At 45.6% G+C, this 23,990-nt stretch overlaps 1 protein-coding gene across 1 annotated transcript in view; it reads left to right on the plus strand.

Moving 5' to 3' along the window:
• The window catches only part of GATAD2B (GATA zinc finger domain containing 2B), a 45,813-nt gene that overhangs the window by 20,335 nt on the left and 1,488 nt on the right, over nt 1–23,990 (plus strand). The window contains 11 exon segments of the mRNA XM_070766740.1: nt 5,933–6,262; nt 16,749–16,878; nt 17,064–17,195; nt 17,598–17,729; nt 19,567–19,737; nt 20,474–20,674; nt 20,676–20,790; nt 21,986–22,188; nt 22,308–22,346; nt 22,348–22,422; nt 23,381–23,498. Coding sequence (XP_070622841.1) covers nt 5,934–6,262; nt 16,749–16,878; nt 17,064–17,195; nt 17,598–17,729; nt 19,567–19,737; nt 20,474–20,674; nt 20,676–20,790; nt 21,986–22,188; nt 22,308–22,346; nt 22,348–22,422; nt 23,381–23,498 — 1,645 coding nt within the window. The 5' untranslated portion in view covers nt 5,933.

The raw sequence follows: 23,990 nt of genomic DNA on the forward strand, positions 1-23,990 counted from the left end.
TCGCTAAGTGAAAACATAACATTCGAGTGAGCGTCTCCCGTTTTAGGACTTTTCCCTCGCTCCTGTCGTTAAGCGAATCCTTAGACCCGTGGTCGTTAACGCGAATCCTAGCTTCTCTACCGACTCGGCTCATCCGGAGGTCGCAAAAAGTCGGGAAACACCCCCCCCCCCCGTACATGCCAGTCATAAATGGCTTTTTCCCCCTTTCCCCAAGCACCATCGTAACTCTGGACGGTCACTAAACAAGCCGTTGTAAGTCGAGGACCCGCTGTAGAAGCAAAACAGGCCTTTCGCTTCCTGTTTTAGGCTTCTCATTCTTCTGGAAGTTTTTGACCAGTCAGTAATTGTTTCGGGCCCGTTCGAAAAACCAGCTGAAATGCCTTGTTTGCTTGCTTCTGTTCTGGATAGAATCTGAGATCCCTTTCCCCCTTTTCGGGTCGATCCCCCATCCCTGCTGCGTCCTTTGAGACCTTCTCTCAAAATCCCCAAGTCTCCCCCCCCCCCACTTCCTAAAACCCAAGGAGGAAGAAGAAGAGGAGGAAGGCAGCTGGAGTGGCACTCAAAAAGTTTCCACTCTTTTTTTTTTGCAAGCTGAGCTCTACTTGGGTTTGGAAAATCCCACCTGTGACCCTCCGGGGATCCCCTGATAAAAAATCCAGCCCTTTGGTCTTCCTTTATTTTCTTTCCCTGGCAATGGGTGGTGTGGGGGATCACATACCCCTCATAAGCAAGCAAGCCACATTTTGGGGAGGGGGAGAGAAAGAGAGAGAGAGAAGAAAGAATGAGAGAGAGAGACAAGAAAGAGAGAGAGAGAAAAATGAGAGAGATGAAAGAATGAGAGAGAGAGAAGAAAGAATGAGAGAAAGAGAAAAAAGAATGAGAGAGAGAGAAGAATGTGTGTGTGAGAGAGAGAGAGAGAAGAAAGAATGAGAGAGAGAAGAAATAATGAGCAAGAAGAAAGAAAGAGAGATGAAAAAATGAGAGAGAAGAAAGAAAGAGAGAGAGAGAAGAAAGAATGAGAGAAAGAGAAGAAAGAATGAGAGAGAAATAGAAAAAAGAAAGAGAGAGAAGAATGTGTGTGTGTGAGAGAGAGAGAGAAGAAAGAATGAGAGAGAGAAGAATGAGAGAAAGAATGAGAGAAAGAAGAAATAATGAGAGAAAGAGAAGAATGTGTGTGTGAGAGAGAGCGAGAGAGAAAGAAGAAAGAATGAGAGAGAAAAGAAAGAAAGAGAAGAAAAATGAGAGAGAGATATGAAAGAATGAGAGAGAAGAAAGAAAGATGAAAAAATGAGATAGAGAAAAATGAGAGAGAGAAGAGAGAGAGAAGAAAGGAGAGAGAAAGAAGAAAGAATGAGAGAGAGAGAAGAATGTGTGTGTGTGAGAGAGAGAAGAAAGAATGAGAGAAAGAAGAATGAGAAAGAGAGAGAAATGAGAGAGAAGAATGTGTGTGTGTCTGTGTGAGACAGAGAGAGAGAGAGAAGAAAGAATGAGAGAGAGTAAAGAGAGAAGAATGTGCGTGTGAGAGAGAGCGAGAGAGAGAGAGAAGAAAGAATGAGAGAGAGAAAAGAAAGAATGGGAGTGGGAGTGTCCAGAAGGACAACCCAGGGATTTGGACTGGATCCAGGGGGCTGATTGATTTAATCTGCTGGCATTTCCCTCCTCCTCTCTCTCTCTCTCTCTCTCTCTCTCTCTAGACCCCCTGCCCGCCCTCCGTAACCTGCTGGCTCTCAGTTCCCGGTTTCCTTTTTAGGAAATTGTCCTTTTTATAGCATTGTATGGAAACGGCTGTGCGCCTTGGGAGACAGCCATTTTGTGCGTTGTGTCTCGAAATGCATCTTTTTTTCCCCCTGCACACATGCAGCTTTTCCGCTTTTAGCCACGCGCTGAGTGAGAAGTTGGGAAGAGAGAGAAAGGAAGAGAGGAGAGAGAGAGAGGAGAGAGAGAAAGGAGTGAGATGGAGATAGATTATATATGTGTGCGCGCGTGTGTATTTTATATATATATATATGTATGTATGTATGTATGTATGTATGTTTTTGTATGTATATATATATATGTATGTATGCATGTATGTGTGTGTGTGTGTGTGTGTCACATGTTTTGGCTGAATTTGAAAATTAAGGGAGACTAGGATATATATATATACAGTATATATATATATAGAGAGAGAGAGAGAAAGGGAGAGAGAGGGAGGGAGAGAGAAAGGGAGAGAGAGAGGGAGAAAGAGAGATCCATGGTGGCAGGAGGGTAGAGAGAGAGAAGGAGGGAGAGAAAGAGAGAGAGAGGAGCGAGGAGCGAGATGGAGACAGAGGTAGATTTTATATATATTTATATATATTGCTGGTCAGAAGGTCACAAAAAGGGAATCACATGACCTTCGGACACAGCGACCATTATATGTTTGAACCAGTGGCCAAGCAGCTGATTATCGTGGGAACACTGTAAGGGCTGTTACTAAAAACGGTCCCCTTTTTTTCTGTGTAACTGATCGCTAAATGAACTGTCATAAATCAAGAACTGTCTGTATTGTTACCCCTGTAGCTAAGAGGTGTCCAACTTTGGCAACGTTTAAGGCTCATGGATTTCAACTCCCAGAATTCCCCCCCCCCCCAGCTAGTCAAGACATGGTATAATTGTGAGAACCGGACTTTTTTGGGGCACCGTCGTAAGTTTGAACAGTCGCTGAGTGAATGGCCGTAAGTCAAGGACTGCTGCAGGAGTTCTTTTGTGGCTCCTATTGTCCCCAACTATGATGTGCTTTTTAACTGCAGACGTATAAACCGGAATCTTGTAACGAGAAACTTGTTAGTTAAATTCTTATCCTGGTTAATGAAATTCTTGACCATGGTTTCCCCAGCTTCCTTTCCTAGAGTTTTAAGATGGATCCCATTTGCAGATTGAGAGGCTAAATCTTTGGTGCTGCCATCTAGTATTTATTATTTATTTTATTTATTTATTCGATTTTTATGCCGCCCTTCTCCTTAGACTCAGGGTGCCTTACAACATGTTAGCCATAGCACTTTTTAACAGAGCCAGCATATTTTGCCCCCACACTCCGGGTCCTCATTTGACCCACCCAAGGATGGAAGGCTGAGTCAACCTTGAGCCGGTGGTGAGATTTGAACCGCTGACCTAAAGATCTACAGTCAGCTTCAGTGGCCTGCAGTACAGCACTCTACCTGCTGCGCCACCCCGGCTCTATATAATATATTTTTTGGCTGGTGGGTTTTCAAGAAACTCTTTTAAGCTAAACCTGTATACTGTACGTTCCTAGTTGGTTTTGAGGGTTAGATTTGCAAATAACCAGATCTCTAAGTCGATACCCAAGTTTGTTAGCTTGATTGAATCAATGACGTCAGCAAGTTCTAATTCGCAAAGGAGATTTTCGACCTGCAGGTTTGGGAGAGTTTGGGTGATCCAGTATGTTTTTCTTTTTTAAAAAAAGTCAGGAAATGAAAACGGAAGACTCGCTTTTTAGAAGCTGCAATTTTATTTTAAGCTGCCTTTTTAAAAACCTGGCTGTAAAAATAATATCTACGTTGAAATTAGCTAGGATTTAATGCAGAAGGAAGAGGAGAGTAGAATCTGGAGTAGAATGTAGGATGGAGTAGAATAGAATGTAGGGTAGAGTAACATAGAATGAGTAGAATACAATTTAGAGTGCAGTAGAATAGAATGTAGAGTAGAGTAGAATGAATAGTAGAATAGAATGAATAGTACAGTAGAGAAGAGTAGAGTAAAATCTGGAGTAGAGTAGAATGTAGAGTGGAGTGGAGTAGAATGTAGGGTAGAGTAGAATAAAATGAGTATAGAATGTAGAGTAGAATAGAAGAGTAGAGAAGAGTAGAGTAAAATCTGGAGTAGAGTAGAATTTAGAGTAGAATGAATAGAAGAGTAGAGTAAAATCTGGAGTAGAGTAGAATGTAGAGTAGAGTAGAATGTAGAGTAGAGTAGAATAGAAGAGTAGAGAAGAGAAAAGTAAAATCTGGAGTAGAGTAGAATGTAGCGTGGAGTAGAGTAGAATGTAGAGTAGAGTAGAATGTAGAGTAGAATAGAAGAGTAGCGTAAAATCTGGAGTAGAGTAGAATGTAGAGTAGAGTAGAATGTAGGGTAGAATAGAATGCAAAGTGGAGTAAAGTAGAATGTAGAATGGAATGGAATGGAATAGGAGAGATGGAAGGGACCTTGGAGGTCTTCTAGTCCAGCCCCCTTGCTCAAGCAGGAGAACCTATACTATTTCACATAAGTAAGTAAGGCAGGCAGGCAGACCAGAAGGAGAAAGGGAAAGGAAAGAAAGAAGGAAGGGGGAGAGCGAGAGCAAGAGAAAAAGAAAAGACGTGCATATAATTTCGCACATCTCCTTCTGAGAATATCCTAACTTGCCTAATTCCAAAAGGCCTTCCCCAGATTCGGGGTGGGGGTGGGGGAAGTTCACCTCCTGGACCTTATCAGAAAGCTGGCTTGAGGGCTGATCTGGCTTCCTCCATAGAACAGGGAATATAAAGAGATACCTTTAATGTAGGTAGCCCACGAGTCACAGCCCCGGTGGAGCCCTTCTCTATTTGGACACTTCTCCATTTAGATAGCCTTCTCCAATCAAGAAGGATCCTTCAAGAATCAACTCGAAATTAGGCAGCCTTTATCCTTTAAGATACAGTGATCCCTCGAGTATCGTGAGGGTTACATTCCAAGACCTCTCGCAATAATCGATTTTTCGCGATATAGTGGTGCGGAAGTAAAAACACCATCTGCGCATGCGCGCCCTTTTTTCAATGCGCAGATGGTGGAGCCGGGGAGCGACTAATATTAGATAAGTGCAACTAATACTGTATTAGATAAACATCTATCTAAATAAATAAAATACAGTAAACGTCTCGCCGCTTGTCCGTTCGCCCGCCACTCGTCCGTCCGTTCGCCCGCCCGCCGCTCGTCCTTTCGCCCGCCGCTCGTTCGTCCGTTCGCCGCTCGTCCTTTCGCCCGCCCGCCGCTCGTTCGTCGCTTGTCCGTTCGCCTGCCCGCTGCTCGTTCGTCCGTTCACCCGCCCGCCCGGCCGCCGTTTGCCGCTTGCCTGTCCCCCGTTTGCCGCTCGTCTGTTCACCCGCCCACCCGGCCGCCGTTTGCCGCTCGCCTGTCCGCCGTTTGCCGCTCGCCTGTCCGCCGTTTGCCGCTCGCCTGTTCACCCGCCCGCCCGCCCGCCGTTTGCCGCTCGAGAGCAAGAGGGGGAGAGATAGAGAAAGAGAGAGAAGGAAAGAAAGAGATGAGAGAGGGAGGAAGAGAGTGTGAGAGAGGAAGAAGCAAGATAGAGAAAGAGAGAGAGAAAGAAAGATGAGAAAGGAAGGAAGACAGTGAGGGAGAGGAAGAAAGAGAGAGAGAGAAGAGTGGAAGGAAGAGAGAGAGAAATGATAGAAAAAAGGGGAGAAAAAAAGAGAAATGAGAAAATGATTGAAGCAGAGAATGACAGGAAAGAAAGAGAAAGAGACAGAGAAGTGACTCTTGGTGATGACGTATGACGTCATCGGGTGGGAAAAACCGTGGTATAGCAAAAAAACCGTGGAGTATTTTTTAATTAATATTTTCTGAAAAATCGTGGTGTAGCGTTTCGCGAAGATCGAGATCGCGAAGATCGAGGGATCACTGTATTTCCATTTTTGGTTTATGTTGAAAAGAGAACAGATTATGGATACTGTTGAATGGAGCATTTGTCCAATCGGTGGACTTTTTCCAAGCCCAAGCTAGCTAGGATGATAGGACAGTAGATATTGATTGCTATGGCCAACGGGATGGATGGCTTTGAATGGTGGGCGATGAAAAACCGGGGTTGAACATGGAGGTTCTTGGTGTTTTCTTAGCAGGCTCTTCTTCTTGAGATGTTCGGTCACTTCCTTAGATGGTGGTTTCTCATTCTTTGCTTCTCCCCCCCCCCCCCAAGCAGGATGGACCGCATGAGTGAGGATACTTTGCGCCTCAACCGCTTGAAGCGGACCCTGGACCAAGCCGAAGAGCGGGACGATGTCTTGGCCAAGAGACTGAAGATGGAGGGCCACGAGGCCATGGAGCGCCTCAAGATGTTGGCCCTGCTCAAAAGGAAAGACCTGGCAGGCATCGAGGTGCCCCACGAGCTGCCTGTCAAGCAGGACGGACTGAAGGTCTATGAGGAGAAGCTGAACGGGAACCTGAGACCCCACGCCGATGGGCGGTCTTCCGGGAGAGCCGGCAAGGAGAACATCAACGACGAACCAGTGGACATGAGTGCGAGGAGAAGGTAAGAGATCCTACCACCTCTCTTTCTCCCCATGGCTGGCCTGGAAGTGTGGTGCATATTAATTTAGATCAGTTGGAAAGACTTGATGGCGGACCTCAAAGGTCCTCAAGTTCATGAGAAGATCAGTTTAGGTGACCATCATTTTAATTTCGATAGGTATTGCCTGATAGGTCAAAACAGGTCTTAAGAATGGCGAGATTGGAAACCAGAAACCGGTTGCTGGTTTGTGAGTCCAGTTTAACAACAACAACAGAGGTGGAAGGGACCTTGGAGGTCTTCTAGTCCAACCCCCTGCTTAGGCAGGAAACCCTACACTATTTTCAGACAGATGGTTACCCAACATCTGCTTAAAAACTTCCAATGTTGGAGCATTCACAACTTCTGGAGGGAAGCTGTTCCACTGATTAATTGTTAGTTAGAACAATTTCAGGAAATTTCTCCTTAGTTCTAAGTTTCTTCTCTCCTTGTTTAGTTTCCACCCATTGCTTCTTGTTCTACCCTCAGGTGCTTTGGAGAATAGCTTGACTCCCTCTTCTTCGTGGCAGCCCCTGAGATGTTGGAAGGCTGCTACCTTGTCTCCCCTGGTCCTTCTTTTCATTAAATTAGACATAAACCCAGTTTAAGCCTCCAGTCCCCTAATCCTCTTTTTCGCTCTTCCCCGCACTCTTTCCAGAGTCTTTAACATCTTTCTTATATTGTGGTGACCAAAACTGAACCCAGTATTCCAAGCCTGGCCTTACCAAGGCCTTTATAAAGTGGTATGAACACTTCAAGTTTTAGAAGGACCCGTCTCCCAGAATGCCTCAGGATTCAGGACAAGTCAACAAACCATGCCATCTTGACCAGCGCGAAGGCTTGAAGTCTAGAAAGTTTGAGTAATGTTTTTCAACTTAGCAACATAGAAACATAGAAGTCTGACGGCAGAAAAAGACCTCCTGGTCCATCTAGTCTGCCCTTATGCTATTTCCTGTATTTTATCTTACAATGGATCTATGTTTATCCCAGGCATGTTTAAATTCAGTTACTGTGGATTTACCAACCACGTCTGCTGGAAGTTTGTTCCAAGGATCTACTACTCTTTCAGTGAAATAATATTTTCTCACGTTGCTTTTGATCTTTCCCCCAACTAACTTCAGATTGTGTCCCCTTGTTCTTGTGTTCACTTTCCTATTAAAAACACTTCCCTCCTGAACCTTATTTAACCCTTTCACATATTTAAATGTTTCGATCATGTCCCCCCTTTTCCTTCTGTCCTCCAGACTATACAGATTGAGTTCATGAAGTCTTTCCTGATACGTTTTATGCTTAAGACCTTCCACCATTCTTGTAGCCCGTCTTTGGACCCGTTCAATTTTGTCAATATATTTTTGTAGGTGAGGTCTCCAGAACTGGACACAGTATTATTCCAAATGTGGTCTCACCAGCACTCTATATAGCGGGATCATAATCTCCGTCTTCCTGTTTGTTATACCTCTAGGTATGCAGCCAAGCATCCTACTTGCTTTTCCTACCGCCTGACTGCACTGTTCCCCCATTTTGAGAGTCAGAAATCACTACCCCTAAATCCTTCTCTTCTGGAGTTTTTGCTAACACAGAACTGCCAATACAATACTCAGATTGAGGATTCCTTTTCCCCAAGTGCATTATTTTACATTTGGAAACATTAAACTGCAGTTTCCATTGCTTTGACCATTTATCTAGTAAAGCTAAATCATTTACCATATTACAGACGCCTCCAGGAATATCAACCCTATTGCACACTTTAGAGTCATCGGCAAATAGGCAAACCTTCCCTACCAAACCTTCCCCTATGTCACTCACAAACATATTAAAAAGAATAGGACCCAGAACAGACCCTTGTGGCACACCGCTTGTAACCTGTCTCTGCTCAGAATACTACTTGAAGGAATGTGGACTTCAACTCCCAGAATTCCACATGTCTTCCAGTTGTTAAGGTTGGGAAACACTGAAAGGGGGGTGGGTTGTTCTCATTTATTAGCTCTTAGGAGTATTCTATGGGGAAGTAAAACCGGGGAACAGGAATCTGATTGGTTGCCTGTGGTTTTAATTCTCCTTAAACCAGGGTTAGCGTACCGCCCGCTTATGTCTCGGAAGCATTGTGGCATCATGAAAAGTCCCTTATTCCCACACCCCTTAATCACGACTGTCTCCCACGAAATGATGGAACATGCGAAACCGCCACAGAAGCCGCCCTCTCCTGACCTCCTTTAATAGAATTATGTTAATGTGTTAAAATTAATTAAATCGGCTTTAATAAGCGAGGCGAGTGGAAGCGGAGAAGAGCTGAAGTGCCTTAGTTCTCCTTTAGATAACGCTGTTCCCCAGCTCGATAAATATCGTGGTTGTTTTGGAAGGATTCCAACCCAATTCCAGCTTCTAATCTTCTCCCAAGCGCTGGTCCCAACAGGGAGGAGGAGAGAAGGGTCAGGGGTCCATTACATGTACTGCTTTCAGCCTCGGGGGGGTCTAGAGAACCCGTGCTATGAGACAACGACACGGGGGTCGTCACAGGCATCCATCAGACCAAGGTTTAACAGGGTCCCGGGCGTCAGCTGTGAATTCCTGACTCACCCGCACGCGCGCGTTCAGATGGCAAAGGGACAAGTTGTCAGCCGTAGGCGGGCGAGCAGCGTCGCCAAGGCAGAACCCCCTCGGATCTTGCTCGGTTTGCTGGTGACAATCCAGGCTTGTCTGCTTGCCATCTGCCCCACCGCCTCTGCTGGTTGGTCATCCTCTCTCTCTCTCTCTCAGCTGCGCGTCAGTGAAACCTATGAGCTGCGATAGGGTCCTTTTGGGTGAGGAGGGGGCTGAGTTGAGAGGAAGGGGTTGAGCTTTATGGCATGAGACTTGAGGCCAAAACTAGGAATCAACTTCCAGCAGACGTGATTGGTAAATCCACAGGAACTGAATTGAAACATGCCTGGGATAAGCATAGATCCATCCTAAGATAAAATAATACAAAATAGTATAAGGGCAGACTAGATGGACCATGAGGTCTTTTTCTGCTGTCAGTCTTCTATGTTTCTATGTTTCTAAGTTGGACTTCATCAGATTAAACAGTTGGAAGGGCCCTCGCAGGTCATCTAGCCCAACCCAAGCAGGAGACCTTTACATCTGCCTCTACGGCTAGGATCGAACTCAGAACCTCCTGATTAAGAGGCAAGATCTCCAGCAACAAACCACAACAGTTGGTAATTTTACTTCGTTAGTTGTTATCCACTCTGGAGAGGTGCGCTGTCCAAAGAGATTCCCTCGGTCATGTAGCCCGATTTCTCGCATCACTGTTTCCTTCCCACCGAAGTACTTATTTATCTACTGGGGCAAGAATGGGGGCTCACCCCATCGCATGGCACTTGGGTTTCAAACCTGGTCTGCCAACTTTCCAGCCGAGCCCAGTGTCTTAACCCCCTGAGAACCCTATGCCACCCTTCCCCGGGGGGAAAACCAGACAGGAAATGATCTAATTCTACTTCATTGTAGGGCTACATCAACAGAATCTTGCAAGACTTGATAGCGCAATTCTCCCACGCTCTCCTTTAGAGCTTCAAAAGTTTTGGAGAGTCCCTTCTGAGTCTTTTTCCCCCCCCTCTTCCATCCCTTACGCAGCTCTGGGCTCTACCGTCCCTTATCTGATTGTTCCTATATAGCAGTGTTTCCCAACCTTGGCAACTTGAAGATATTTGGACTTCAACTCCCAGAATTCCCCAGCCAGCAAATGCTGGCTGGGGAATTCTGGAAGTTGAAGTCCAAATATCTTCAAGTTGCCAAGGTTGGGAAACACTGCTATATAGCATTTCTTTGCCTTGTCCCTCAAGGTCTTTCTCACATAGCATGAAGGACAGTAGATGATGGTTATGAAGAAGAAGCTTAAGATCTCCGGGTTCAACCAAGTCTTCCCGGGCAGCTAGAATTCCTTCAGGGGAAGAAGACCTCACCCTCCGCGAAGTTCAGTCTTGCCACCCACCCCTTCTTCCCAACTCATCTGGAGATAGGCCAGGCCACTGACTGACCATCCCCGATGACCATTTCATTTCCCTTCTTCCCTTTAGGAAATAGAATCTTCTTAAGGTGGAGGGAATTGTGAGAAGAGGGCCCTTTCCGTCCGTCTCTGTGGATCGGGAGGGGGTTCCCTTGGCCCACAAAACCCCCTGCCTGTGACCCTCCCCTCTGTGTGATGTCACAATGCAACCACCGGGTTGCATCCTCCGTCTCCAAGCGACAGGAAGTGGGCCGTCCGCCTCTCTGGTGTCCATTGATTTCCCTCCCGCTCTCCATTTGGCTTGGTTCTCTGCGGACTCTTCCTCTGGGAGGGGCGCACCTGGCCGAAATGACCATGGAATTCAGGTATCTTGTGTCAGCGTTCGGACCTCAAGGCTCCTTCCATGGGCATTCGGCCGAGAATTCTGCCCTTATCCACCAGACCCCTCAGCAAGAACCTATTTTCCTCTTAGAGTCTTGTCTACTGTCGCGTCGGAACAGAGTAGGAAGGGACCTTGTGGGTCTTCTCCTTCAGCCCCCTTGCTCAAGGAGGAGAACCTACACTATGTCAGACCAATGACGGTCTCTAGATTCTTAAAAACCTCCAGTGAGAGCAAAAATGTATATGGAAATATGAAACCGTGGATTGCTGGGAATGCAAAAGTGAGACCGCATTTGGAATACTGTGTTCAGTTCTGGAGACCTCACCTACAAAAAGATATTGACAAATTTGAACGGGTCCAAAGATGGGCTACAAGAATGGTGGAAGGTCTTATGCATAAAACGTATCAGGAAAGACTTCATGAACTCAATCTGTATAGTCTGGAGGACAGAAGGAAAAGGGGGGACACGATCGAAACATTTAAATATGTGAAAGGGTTAAATAAGGTTCAGGAGGGAAGTGTTTTTAATAGGAAAGTGAACACAAGAACAAGGGGGCACAATCTGAAGTTAGTTGGGGGAAAGATCAAAAGCAATGTGAGAAAATATTATTTCACTGAAAGAGTAGTAGATCCTTGGAACAAACTTCCAGCAGACGTGGTTGGTAAATCCACAGTAACTGAATGTAAACATGCCTGGGATAAACATAGATCCATCCTAAGATAAAATACAGAAAATAGTATAAGGGCAGACTAGATGGACCACGAGGTCTTTTTCTGCCGTCAGTCTTCTATGTTTCTAAGTAAGGCTGGAACTTTTGATCACATGTGGTGGCAATGTCCCAAAGGGAAGAACTATTGGGGACAGCTAAGGAGATGGCTATAGGAGATTTTTTGCAGTATCCTTCCCCTGCCACGCTCACCAAGCCAAGCCCATAGTAGTAAAAAAAGAAATTGGACGTCACTACTGTGAAGCACCCACGAGCCGTTCCACGGGCTAGTTGTCCTCACCATTAGGAAGTTTCTCCTTAATTCCAGGTTGCTTCTCCCTTTGCTTAGTTTCCAACCCCTATTTCTTGTCCTGCTCTCTGGTGGTTTGATTTGACCACCTCTTCATTGTTGGCAGCTTCTCAAATCCTGGAATGCTGCTATCATGTCCCTCCTACTTCTTCTTTTTCCTAGACTGGTTAGTCATATCTACAACACTCCGTGGCCTGCATTGGCTGCCGATCAGTTTCCGGTCACAATTCAAAGTGTTGGTCATGACCTATAAAGCCCTACATGGCATTGGACCAGAGTACCTCCGGAACCGCCTGCTACCGCACGAATCCCAGCGGCCGATAAGGTCCCACAGAGTTGGCCTTCTCCGGGTCCCGTCGACTAAACAATGTCGTCTGCCGGGCCCCAGGGGAAGAGCCTTCTCTGTGGCGGCCCCGGCCCTCTGGAATCAACTCCCCCCGGAGATTAGAACTGCTCCCACCCTCCTTGTCTTCCGTAAACTACTTAAGACCCACCTATACCGCCAGGCATGGGGGATTTGAGACACCTTTCCCCCAGGCTTATTATAATTTATGTTTGGTATGTATGTGCTGTTTGGTTTTTAATTATGATAGGGTTTTTAGTTTACTAAATTCTCAATCTCTTTCTTTGTACTTTACCTAGACTGAGTTCCAGGACTTGGCTAGGGCAGACCGAGGGTTCCACTGCCTAAGTCCCAGCCCTATTCTATTGCAAACAGGGGGAGGGGGGAATCCCCTGTGCCCTCGGCTGGGTAGGTGGGCAGGCATTCAGGCTGTTCATTCACATGGGCTTATGTAATCGAGTATCCCAGCTGGGGTCAGAGCACAGATGAGGCGGAAAATAGCTCGGGAAATGCTATAAAAAGCCGACAAACCGGCATTTGATGGCCGGCGAGAGGCCCTGGCGACTTTTCCAAGATTTGACTTGATTTACACCAAAGGCAGTTTTCTGCTCGGTTCAAGTAGGGCCATAGAGCGCCCACTGGTGTGGGTGACGCCACCCTAGGCTTGATGGGAGGTGGGAAGAGTTTGGATGCATTTAAACCTTGGAGAATGTATAGCATGGATGATGTTACCTAGTCGGGTCGTGAAACATCTGGGAGAAAACCACCCGGCTCCGAGAGCACCAAGGGACCCCACAGTCGCCTTCCCCCTCTTTGCAAACCCCTCCCTTTCTAGCACTGATCATGTTACCTAATTGGGTCGTGAAAAGTCTGCAAATCTATGTGGTCCCTTGATGTCACACAATCCCCCCCTTTACCTTCTCCGATGACCTTAGTGGGTCCAGCTGTGTAACAGAAAACTTTCTTAGGTCAGTTTAGGTTAGGTTAGGTTAGATTTCAACAATCGAGTTGTCGAAGCGTGGAACTCATTACCGGACTCAATTGTGTCAACCCCTAACCCCCAACATTTCTCCCTTAGACTCTCCACGATTGACCTCTCCAGGTTCCTAAGAGGCCAGTAAGGGGCTTACATAAGTGTGGCTTTCGTCCCCTGTCCAATTGTCTTTCCTTTCTCTCACCTATCATATATATTCTCTTCCTTTCATATATCCTCTCCTCTAAGTTCACTTTTACCCTTATATATTACTACATGTCTATTTTTCTTCCTATGTATTTGTGTATTGGACTAATGAATGAATGAATGAATAAATAAATAAATAAATAAGTTAGGTTAGGTTAGGTTAGAACAGAACAGAACAGACTTTTTTATTTGTTTGAATTTTAGGGCAGGACCACCACATATGAAAAAAAGGAACCTTTTTGTTTTTTACATTTCCAGCAAGTGTCTTGTAGTGTCGGGTAAATCTTTGCTAGCCTTGATGGGGGCATGTACCATCTATAGAAAAGTTTGTAAAAGTTTTCTTTATATGCTGCTGACAGTGTGATTTTAGAAATTGCATTCTATGATCTCTCCCAATCCGCTAAATGTATATTGTGCTGGACATTTTTGGCCCAAGCTGTCATAGGGTTTTTAACTATGTCTTCCATCCTGTCTTGTTCAAGGAATTGTTGGTAAATTTTAGCAATCTGTCTGTCCTCCTGTCCTATCAAAATTTTATCTGGGATATTAGTAGAGATTTCGGTGCCGGAGGGTTTGTTTTGAGATCTGTTCCTTCTATTGGCATAAGAGATATATAGGCTTCTGTCCAGGAATTTATTTATTTGGCAGGGTAGGAAAGCATGGATAAACATGAAGGTATTACAAGATAATAAAAGCAGAGGTTGCTTTGGAATTCCAAAATGGGAATTTTATCATCAAGCAACAGGACCCAGGGGAAGAGCCTTCTCTGTGGCGGCCCCGGCCCTCTGGAACCAACTCCCCCCAGAGATTAGAATAGCCCCCACCCTCCTTGCCTTTCGCAAGCTCCTTAAAACCCACCTCTGTTGTCAGGCATGGGGGAACTGAGATATTCTTTCCCCCTAGGCCTTTACAATTTATACAATTTTAAATAAACAGTAATTTAGATTTGTTGTACATTGTTTTTTCACTTTGTTGTGAGCCGCCCCGAGTCTGCGGAGAGGGGCGGCATACAAATCTAAATAATAAATAATAAATAAATAATAAATGGTATGTTTGTATGTATGATTGGTTTTTAAAATAAGGGTTTTTAGCTGTTTTAGTATTGGATTGTTGCATGTTGTTTTTACCACTGTTGTTAGTCGCCCCGAGTCTACGGAGAGGGGCGACATACAAATCCAATAAATAAATAAAAAAAAAAAAATAAATAAATAAATTAGGGATTGGATAAAATTAGATAATGAAAGGGTGTTTAGAGGAATGGGAAAGAATATGGAACAAGAAGTGTAAATTAACACTATCAACTGCATTTAAAGAAAATGAATATAAAATGCTTTATAGGTGGCATTTAATGCCAGTGAGACTAGCAAAAATGTATAGAAATACTAGCAAAAATGTATAGAAATATGAAGCTGGATTGCTGGAAATGCAAAAGTAAGGATGGAAATTTAATCACATTGTCACATGTGGTGGCAATGTCCCAAAGAAAAGAACTATTGGGAACGGATAAGGAGACGGCTACAGGAGATTATAGGAGAACAATTAGAATTTAAATCTGAACTCTTTTGATTGTAAATAAATAACCCAAAAATAAAGAAAAAACTCAACTACAGTGTTCCCTCGCTTTTCGCAGGGGATGCGTTCTGAGACGGCCCGCGAAAGTCGAATTTCCGCGAAGTAGAGATGCGGAAGTAAATACAGTGTTCCCTCGATTTCCGCGGGTTCGAACTTTGCGAAAAGTCTATACCACGGTTTTTCAAAAATATTAATTAAAAAATACTTCGCGGGTTTTTCCCAAATACCACGGTTTTTCCTGCCCGATGATGTCATATGTCATCACCAAACTTTCATCCGCCTTTAATAAATATATTTTTTAATAAACTTTAATAAATAAACATGGTGAGTAATAATCTAAATGGTTGCTAAGGGAATGGGAAATTGCAATTTAGGGGTTTAAAGTGTTAAGGGAAGGCTTGTGATACTGTTCATAGCCAAAAATACTGTATTTACTTCCGCATCTCTACTTCGCGGAAATTCGACTTTCGCGGGCGGTCTTGGAACGCTTCCCCCGTGAAAATTGAGGGAACACTGTACACTATTTTTGGCTATGAACAGTATCCCAAGCCTTCCCTTAACCCTTTAAACCCCTAAATTGCAATTTCCCATTCCCTTAGCAACTATTCAGATTATTACTCACCATGTTTATTTATTAAAGTTTATTAAAAAAAAATATTTATTAAAGGCAGACGAAAGTTTGGCGATGACATATGACGTCATCGGGTGGGAAAAACCGTGGCATAGCGAAAAAACCAGCAAAGTATTTTTTTAATTAATATTTTTGAAAAACCGTGGTATAGACTTTCCGCGAAGTTCGAACCCGCGAAAATTGAGGGAACACTGTACATCATTTTACATATAGTAACCACAGCAAGAATTGTAGACGCCCAATTTTGGATACCTGAAAACATACCAAGCAGTGAAAGGATAATATACAAGATGCTGGAACGTGCAGAGATACACAACTTTACATTGGGAATGAAAGGCGAAGAAGAGACAGAATTTTATGAGGTGTAGAATAAGTGATACAATTGGTTCATATAGGGAAATAAAGATGTACAGAAATAAAAGTGAATAACCATATGAACCATATAACACAGTACTGTTAAAAATGCTTATTGATTTGTAAATTGAAAAATGAAAAATAGAATAGAATAGGATTCTTTATTGGCCAAGTGTGATTGGACACACAAGGAATTTGTCTTAGGTGTATATGCTCTCAGTGTACATAAGGAGAATAAAATACACTGCTCCAAAAAATAAAGGGAACACTCCAAGAACACATCCTAGATCCGAATGAATGAAATATTCTCATTGAATACTTTGTTCTGTACAAAGTTGAGTGTGCACAACAGCAGGTGAAATTGATGGTCAATCAGTGTCGCTTCCTAAGTGGACAGTTTGATTTCACAGAAGTTTGATTTACTTGGAGTTATATTGTGTTGTTTAAGTATTCCCTTTATTATTTTTTTGAGCAGTATACATTCATCAATAATAAAAAGATTCAACACTTAGTGATAGTCAAGATTATGAAAAAGTTATCAAATCATACCCACCTCTGCCGCCAGGCATGGGGGAATTGAGATCCTCTTTCCCCCTAGACCTTTACAATTCTATGCATGGTATGTATGTATGTATGTTTGGTTTTTATATTAATGCGTTTTTAATCATTTCTAATACCAAATTACTATTGTACACTGTTTTATGGTCGCTGTTAGCCGCCCTGAGTCTCCAGAGAGGGGCGGCATACAAATCCAATAAATGAATGAATGAATGAATGAATGGAAACAAAAACAACTTAACTGAAAAATGCAAGGAACATGATTATAAAATAAGTGGGAAGAGACAGATACCAGTAAGGAAGAGAAGAAGAATAGTAATACAGTTTTAGGAAATTATTTGACAGTGTTGTGGGAATTAGTTGTTAAGCAGAGTGGTGGCCTTCGGGGGTAAAAGCCCCCCACTCAATCTGGCTTTTCTCCCCCCCCTTCCCCTTTCTGAAATCAGCAGCGATCAAGACAGGGGGCGTCTCACCCCTTCTCCGGACATCATCGTCCTCTCCGACAACGAAGCCTCCAGCCCTCGATCCAGCTCCCGCATGGAGGAACGGCTGAAGGCAGCCAATCTGGAAATGTTCAAGGTACAGCAAGGGGGCGGGAAGAATGCAGCGGGCATCGTCCGCGAGAGCGCACCGAGGATGGCGGCTTGCCCGCGTCGGCCCCTCTTAAAAGGGGAGGCCGGCTTGGCGCCCTGACCGGCGAGATCCCTCTCTGCCGAGGGCCAACGGAGCACTCCGTCCTCACCTCTTGGTCTCCTTTCCGGCAGGGCAAAGGGGTCGAGGAGAGGCAGCAGCTCATCAAACAGCTGCGGGACGAGTTGCGGTTAGAGGAAGCCCGGCTGGTGCTGCTGAAGAAGCTACGGCAAAGCCAGCTGCAGAAGGAGAACGTGGTTCAGAAGGTGAGTCGACGAGCGTCGGTCGGTCGGGCCTCTCTTCCCGTCAATAGTTCCGGAAGACGGCGCGGAAAAGCACACTGGATTTCAACTCCCAATATTCCCCCTCCACGCTGGCTGGTCAATCCTGGGAGTTGAAGTCTACCAGGCTTAAAGTTTGGAGAACCGTGGTTTAGCTGAAAACCGCCTGGACACCTAACTCTTACTTTCTCCCCTCTTGCCAGGAAAATTCTCCCCGGCCAGGTGGGTAGGATCACCCATTACCCCCCCCCCCTTCCTCCCATGAGCTGATCAAGAAAAAATTATATTTTCTCGAAGATTCTCCAAGAAATGTCCCTCTTTCTTTTTTAATCTCATATATTTTTGTTTCTCATCAACCCCTTTCTCTTTCTTTCCGCCCTTGGCCAGAATCCGGTTGTCCAGAATGCAGCGTCTATAGTCCAGCCATCTCCTGCCCATGTCGGACAGCAGGCTCTGTCCAAACTCCCCTCCCGACCTGGAGTTCAAGGGGTTGAGCCCCAAAACCTCCGAACATTACAGGTAAGGGACAACTCCCCCCGTCCCCGTCCCCAAGACTGGGATGAAATTCAAGAGGTTCTAATGGGTTCTGGAGAGCCGGCAGTGGACATTTTGAGTAGTTAAGAGAACTTGTAGCAAAAATTTCGAGTAACTCAGGAGAACTGCTAGCAAAAATTGTGAGCACTATGGAGAACCGGTAGCGGAAATTTTGAATAGTTTAGGGAACCAGTAGTGGCAATTTTGAGTAGTTCAGACAACCGGTTATGGAAATTTTGGATAATTCAGTAGTGGACATTTTGGACCGGCAAATACCACGTCTGGCTGGCCCCAAAATAGAATAGAATAGAATTTTTATTGGCCGGGTATGATTGGACACACAAGGAATTTGTCTTGGTGCATATGCTCTCAACGTACATAAAATAAAATATACTTTTGTCAAGAATCATGTGGTACGACACTTAATGATTGTCATAGGGGTCAAATAAGCAATGAAGAAGCAATATTAATAAAAAATCTTAGGATATAAGCAACAAGTGACAGTCATACAGTCAACATGGGAGGAAATGGGTGGTAGGAATGATGAGAAAAACTAGTAGAATAAAAGTGCAGATTTAGTAGAAAGTCTGACAGTGTTGAGGGAATTATTTGTTTAGCAGAGTGATGGCGTTCGGAAAAAAACTGTTCTTTTGTCTAGTTGTCTTGGTGTGCAGGGCTCTGTTATGACATTTTGAGGGTAGGAGTTGAAACAGTTTGTGTCCAGGATGTGAGGGGTCAGTAAATATTTTCCCAGTATCCTTCCCCTGCCAGTCCCACCAAGCCACATCACGCCCAGCAAGCCCACACCCACAGAACCGGTAGTAAAAAAAATTGGATTTACACCACTGTCCCAGACATGAATCCACCGGCTTCCTTTATCGAGGGAGTTGTCGGGTTGTCGAGAGAGTGCAGTTGTAACTGCGTGACTCATTTCACCCGCAATGTGAAACGAGCGATGGAAACCAGTGTTTGGGTTATCTTAACCAGGGCAAAAGGCTTTTTTTTTTAATTTTTGGGTCGCTCCGTTCCGTGTTTCAAAGCTCGGTCACTGATGGTGTCCGATTGCGTGTATTTTACACGCCTTCCCTTATTCTTGCACACACACACCCCTGTGAAATCTGAACCGGCCCAGAGCAGTTCCCCCGGGAACCTCCTTGTTTTGCCGAGTTTCTGGAGTTGCGTAATTCCATGTAGGGCTTCACCTGTTGAAGATCAGGCAGGCAGCGCGGATCAGAAATGGGTGCGCATGGAAACACCCCCCCAGAAGTACGAGCGAAGGGAATCAGGTCGTCCTTGGTTTACGCTAGTTTGTTCAGTGACCATTCGAAACTAGAACAGCTCCGAAAAAAGTGACTTGTGGCCATTTTTCACACTTAACCACCATTGCAACATGCAAATACGGAAGCCAGGTTTGTTGTAATAACCATGCTACTAACTTAACAACTGCAATGACTCCGTGGCAAGGAAGGTCGTAAAACAGGGTGGAGCTCATTTCACAACTGCCTCACTTACCGTATTTGCTGTATTTTGATTGGTGGTCTAAGTAAAAGTTGAGGTCCAGCTCTTGAACATTTTAGGAAATTCTAGGAGAGGCAGTTTTGCCTAGTGGTGAGGGCACCAGGATAGGAAGCAGGAGACTGTGAATTTTAGTCCCGTCATAGACAAGAAAGCCCGATTAATGACTAAGCAGGGTCCAACCTGGGCGGGCTCAGGATTGGCAAGTCCTGGCATCGCCGACTTGGAGCAGGAGGTTGGAAAACGATCCCAGTGATAGCCACCCGGCTCTTTAAAGGTGTAACCTTTCTCTTGCTTCTTGGGACAGGGTCACAGTGTCATCCGATCGGCCACCAACACCGCCCTTCCCCACATGCTTATATCCCAGCGCGTCATTGCCCCCAACCCCACCCAGCTTCAAGGACAGCGCATCCCTCCCAAACCAGGCCTGATCCGCAGCAGCACGCCGAACATGAACCCTGCTATCAATTACCAGCCGGTGAGTAATCTTCTCGTTTGGAGAGAAAGGGATGGAAACACAAAGGAGAATAGAGAAAAAAATAGGAATACAAAGAAGAGAGAGGCATGGAAACGCACAGGAGAATACAGAAGGTGATGGAAGCTCTAAGGAGAGAGAAAGGGATGGAAACGCGCAGGAAAATGAAGAGAGGGATCGAAACGCACAGGAGAATAGAGAAAGGGATGGAAACACAAAGGAGAATAGAGAAAGGGGTGGAAGCAGAAAGAAGAGAGAAAGTGATGGAAACGCACAGGAAAATGGAGAGAGGGATCGAAACGCACAGGAGAATAGAGAAAGGGATGGAAACACTAAGGAGAATAGAGAAAGGGGTGGAAGCAGAAAGAAGAGAGAAAGGGATGGAAACGCACAGGAAAATGGAGAGAGGATCGAAACGCACAGGAGAATAGAGAAAAGGGATGGAAGCACAAAGGAGAATAGAGAAGGGGATGGAAGCACAAAGGAGAGAAAGGGATGCACAGGAGAATAGACAGAGGGATGGAAACACAAAGGAGAAGAGAGAAAGATAGAAGAATACAAAAGGGGAATGAGCACAAAGAGAAAGGGATGGAAACACAAAGGAGAATAGAGAAAAAAGGGATGGAAGCAGAAAGAAGAGAGAAAGGGATGCAAACGCACAGGAGAAGCAAGGCCGGCACCCACTAACCCAGGGCCAAACGTTGAAACTGTGTCTTCTCTCTCTCTCTGCATCACCCAGCCGTCCTCCTCGGCAGTGCCCTGCCAGCGAACCAGCTCGTCCGCCATCTATATGAACCTCGCCTCCCACATCCAACCCGGGACGGTGAACAGGGTGGCCTCCCCCCTGCCCAGCCCCAGCGCCATGAATGACGCCGCCAACTCCCAGGCCGCCGCCAAGCTCGCCCTGCGCAAGCAGCTGGAAAAGACTCTGTTGGAGATCCCCGCCCCCCAAGCCCCCCGCCCCCTTGCTGCACTTCCTGCCCAGCGCGGCCAACAGCGAGTTCATCTACATGGTGGGACTGGAAGAAGTGGTCCAGAGCGTCATCGACAGCCAAGGTAAAAGGATGCCAATGAAACCAAACTTGAATTGGGGAACAATTCAAAGGTGTTGGTTATGACCTATAAAGCCCTTCATGGCATCAGACCAGATTACCTCAGGGACCGCCTTCTGCCGCACGAATCCCAGCGACCAGTTAGGTCCCCACAGAGTGGGCCTTCTCCGGGTCCCGTCGACTAAGCAATGCTGTCTGGCGGGACCCAGGGAAGAGCCTTCTCTGTGGCGGCCCCGACCCTCTGGAATCAACTCCCCCCCCCCGAGAGATTAGAACTGCCCCCACCCTCCTTGCCTTTCGCAAGCTTCTAAAATCCCAACTATGTCGCCAAGCTTGGGGGAAGTTGATATTCTCCGTAGCTACTATGATTTATGTATGGTTTTGCTTGGGTTGTGTGATTAATTTTTATGATAAGGGTTTTAATCTGTTTTTTTTTTTTTAAATATTGGATTTGTACATTGTGTATTGTGTTGTGAGCCACCCCGAGTCTTCGGAGAGGGGCGGCATACAAATCTAATAAATTATTATTATTATTTATTTATTTATTTTATTTATTTATTGGATTTGTATGCCGCCCCTCTCCGCAGACTCGGGACGGCTCAGAACAGTAATAAAAACAATATAGGAGTGGAACAAATCTAATATTAAAAAAGCATATAAAACCCTATCATTATTTAAAAAACCAAACAGCACATTCATACCAAACATAAAACAAAGTACATATTAAAAAAAAAGCCTGGGGGAAAGGTGTCTCAACTCCCCCATGCCTGGCGGTATAAGTGAGTCTTGAGTAGTTTACGAAAGACAAGGAGGGTTAATAATAATAATAATAATAATTATTATTATTATTATTATTATTAACCCTCCTTGTCTTTTGTAAACTACTCAAGACTCACTTATAATTATCGTAAAATAATAATTATTATTTATTGTTGTTATTATTATTATTATTATTATTATTATTATTATTATTATTATTAATTGGATTCCAGATGTATTGTTATGTTCCTTGGTATGTTGTGAGCCGCCCCGAGTCCTGGGAGAGGGCGGCATACAAATCCAATAAATAAATAAATACATATATACATAATATTGCTACTCCCTTCCTCCCCCTCCCCCTTCTCCTTCTTCTCCTTCTTCCCCTCTTTTCTCCCTTCCACCTCCTCCTCCTCCTCCCAACCCACCCACCCCCCTTTCAGGCAAAGGCTGTGCCTCCCTCCTCCGAGTGGAGCCCTTCGTCTGCGCCCAGTGCCGCACGGACTTCACCCCCCATTGGAAGCAGGAGAAGAACGGGAAGATCTTGTGCGAGCAGTGCATGACCTCCAACCAGAAGAAGGCGCTCAAGGCCGAGCACACCAACCGGCTGAAGAACGCCTTCGTCAAGGCCTTGCAGCAGGAGCAGGCAGGTTGAGGGGGCGGGGGGTAGGCCACCGGGGCTAGGGGGAGGACCTGGGGCGGAGCCCAACGTGGGGCTCGCTGCACGGCGTTTGCGACGGTCTTCCCTCCTCCCGCCTTCCCCAGGAGATCGAGCAGCGGCTGCAACAGCAGGCCACCCTCTCGCCCCACCACCGCTCCGGCCAGCGTAGCCAGCGTCAGCAAGCAGGAGAGCATCATGAGGCATCACACACTCCGACAGGTGAGGCCGCCCTGCCCGCCCCGGCCCCTTTGTCCACCTGGAGGAGGAGGGCCCTACCACCCTCTGCCTGCACCAGTTCCCTTGGCCCGGATGCTCCTCCGGTCAACATGATATTTGGTTTAAGTTCTTTGACCCAAGAACTAACCCGCTTTCCTCCCTCCCCTCCCTCCCTCCTCTTTCTTTTCCTTCCTTCCTTTTCCTTTTTTTCCTCCCTCTCTCTCTTTTCCTTCCTTCCTTTTTCTTTCTTTCTCTTTCTTTCCTCTCTCTTTCCTTTCTTCCTCCCTTCCTTTTCCTTTCTTTCTTCCCTTTTCTCCCTTTCTTTTCCTTCCTCTCTTAATTTCCTCCCTTTCTCTTTCTGTCTTTCCTCTCTTTCCCTTTCTTTTCCTTCCTCCCTTCTTAACTTCCTGCCTTTTTCTTTCTTTCTCTTTTTGTCTTCTCTCTTTGTCTCCCCTTTTTCCTCCTTTTTCCTTTTCTCCCTTCCCTCCCTCCCTTCTCTTTCTTTTCCTTCCTCCTTAATTTCCTACCTTCCTTCCTTTTTCTTTTTATCTTTCCTCTCTCTTCCTTCCTTTTTCCCCCTTTCTGTCTTTCTCTCTCTCTCTTCCTTCTTTCTTTCCTTCTACCTTCCCCATCTCAATGAAAAGCTGTGGTCATTTAATATTCCAAAACTCTTTCACGCCAAAAAAAGCATTTGGAAGCCCAAGAAAACTAACTGCGCCTTTTAGGAAGTAGGAAAGAGGGAAAGAGGGAGAAAGAAGGGAGAGGGAAGAGTAACACGAAATAAAAGTACAAAAGGTGCAAATTTAGGATATTTGTTTGTGACATTTTGGACAGAAATGTATAATTATGTGTGTTTCGACATGATGATATATGGATGGACGTTTATGTTGAAGTTGGTGAAAAAAATAAAAAAATTATTTAAAAACTAATAGTAACTGCACCTTTCCTCCCCTCCCTCCAGGCCCCCCAGCCTCAAAGCTCCCTACAACGTAGTTTACCCACCTCCGCTCGCTCCATGCTCTCCAACTTCGCACAGGCGCCGCAGCTACCCGTCGCCAGCGGTCTCCTCGGAATGCCAGGTAACCGGGGCGAATTGGGAGTGGAGGGAAATGGGTGGAGGGCCCTCTCTGCTGCAACAGCCTGGAGGGGGTGCGTTGGGCTAGATAGAGACACCCCCCTCCCTCCCTCCCTCCCCTGGAATCGTACCAAGGAGACAGAACAGTCCGTGCTCTGGGCTGTTTCCCAGCCTTTTTTTCCCGTGGTTATTTCAAACACTAGACTGGAAACATCCCAAACTCAGGAAGGCCCGGAGGAATCCTTGCTCCTTTCGTGTCCATGAATTGGGCCGCTGCCAGTTCGGACCGGTTCTGGTAAACCTGTAGTTCTGTCCACCTATCCGCCCAGGCGCTATCCCGTCCTATACTGTTGTATTTGATGCCACACACATGTGCAAAAGTTGTGTGCGCGAGCGAAGCCAGCACGCGTGCACGCACACTCACTATTTCTGGGTGGGCCAGTTGTTACATGATGTGACGCCCACCTCTGCATGAGCAGCGCGCTCACACTCCCCC

Source organism: Erythrolamprus reginae, chromosome 13 (assembly GCF_031021105.1).
Source record: "Erythrolamprus reginae isolate rEryReg1 chromosome 13, rEryReg1.hap1, whole genome shotgun sequence".
NCBI classification, from domain to species: domain Eukaryota; kingdom Metazoa; phylum Chordata; class Lepidosauria; order Squamata; family Dipsadidae; genus Erythrolamprus; species Erythrolamprus reginae.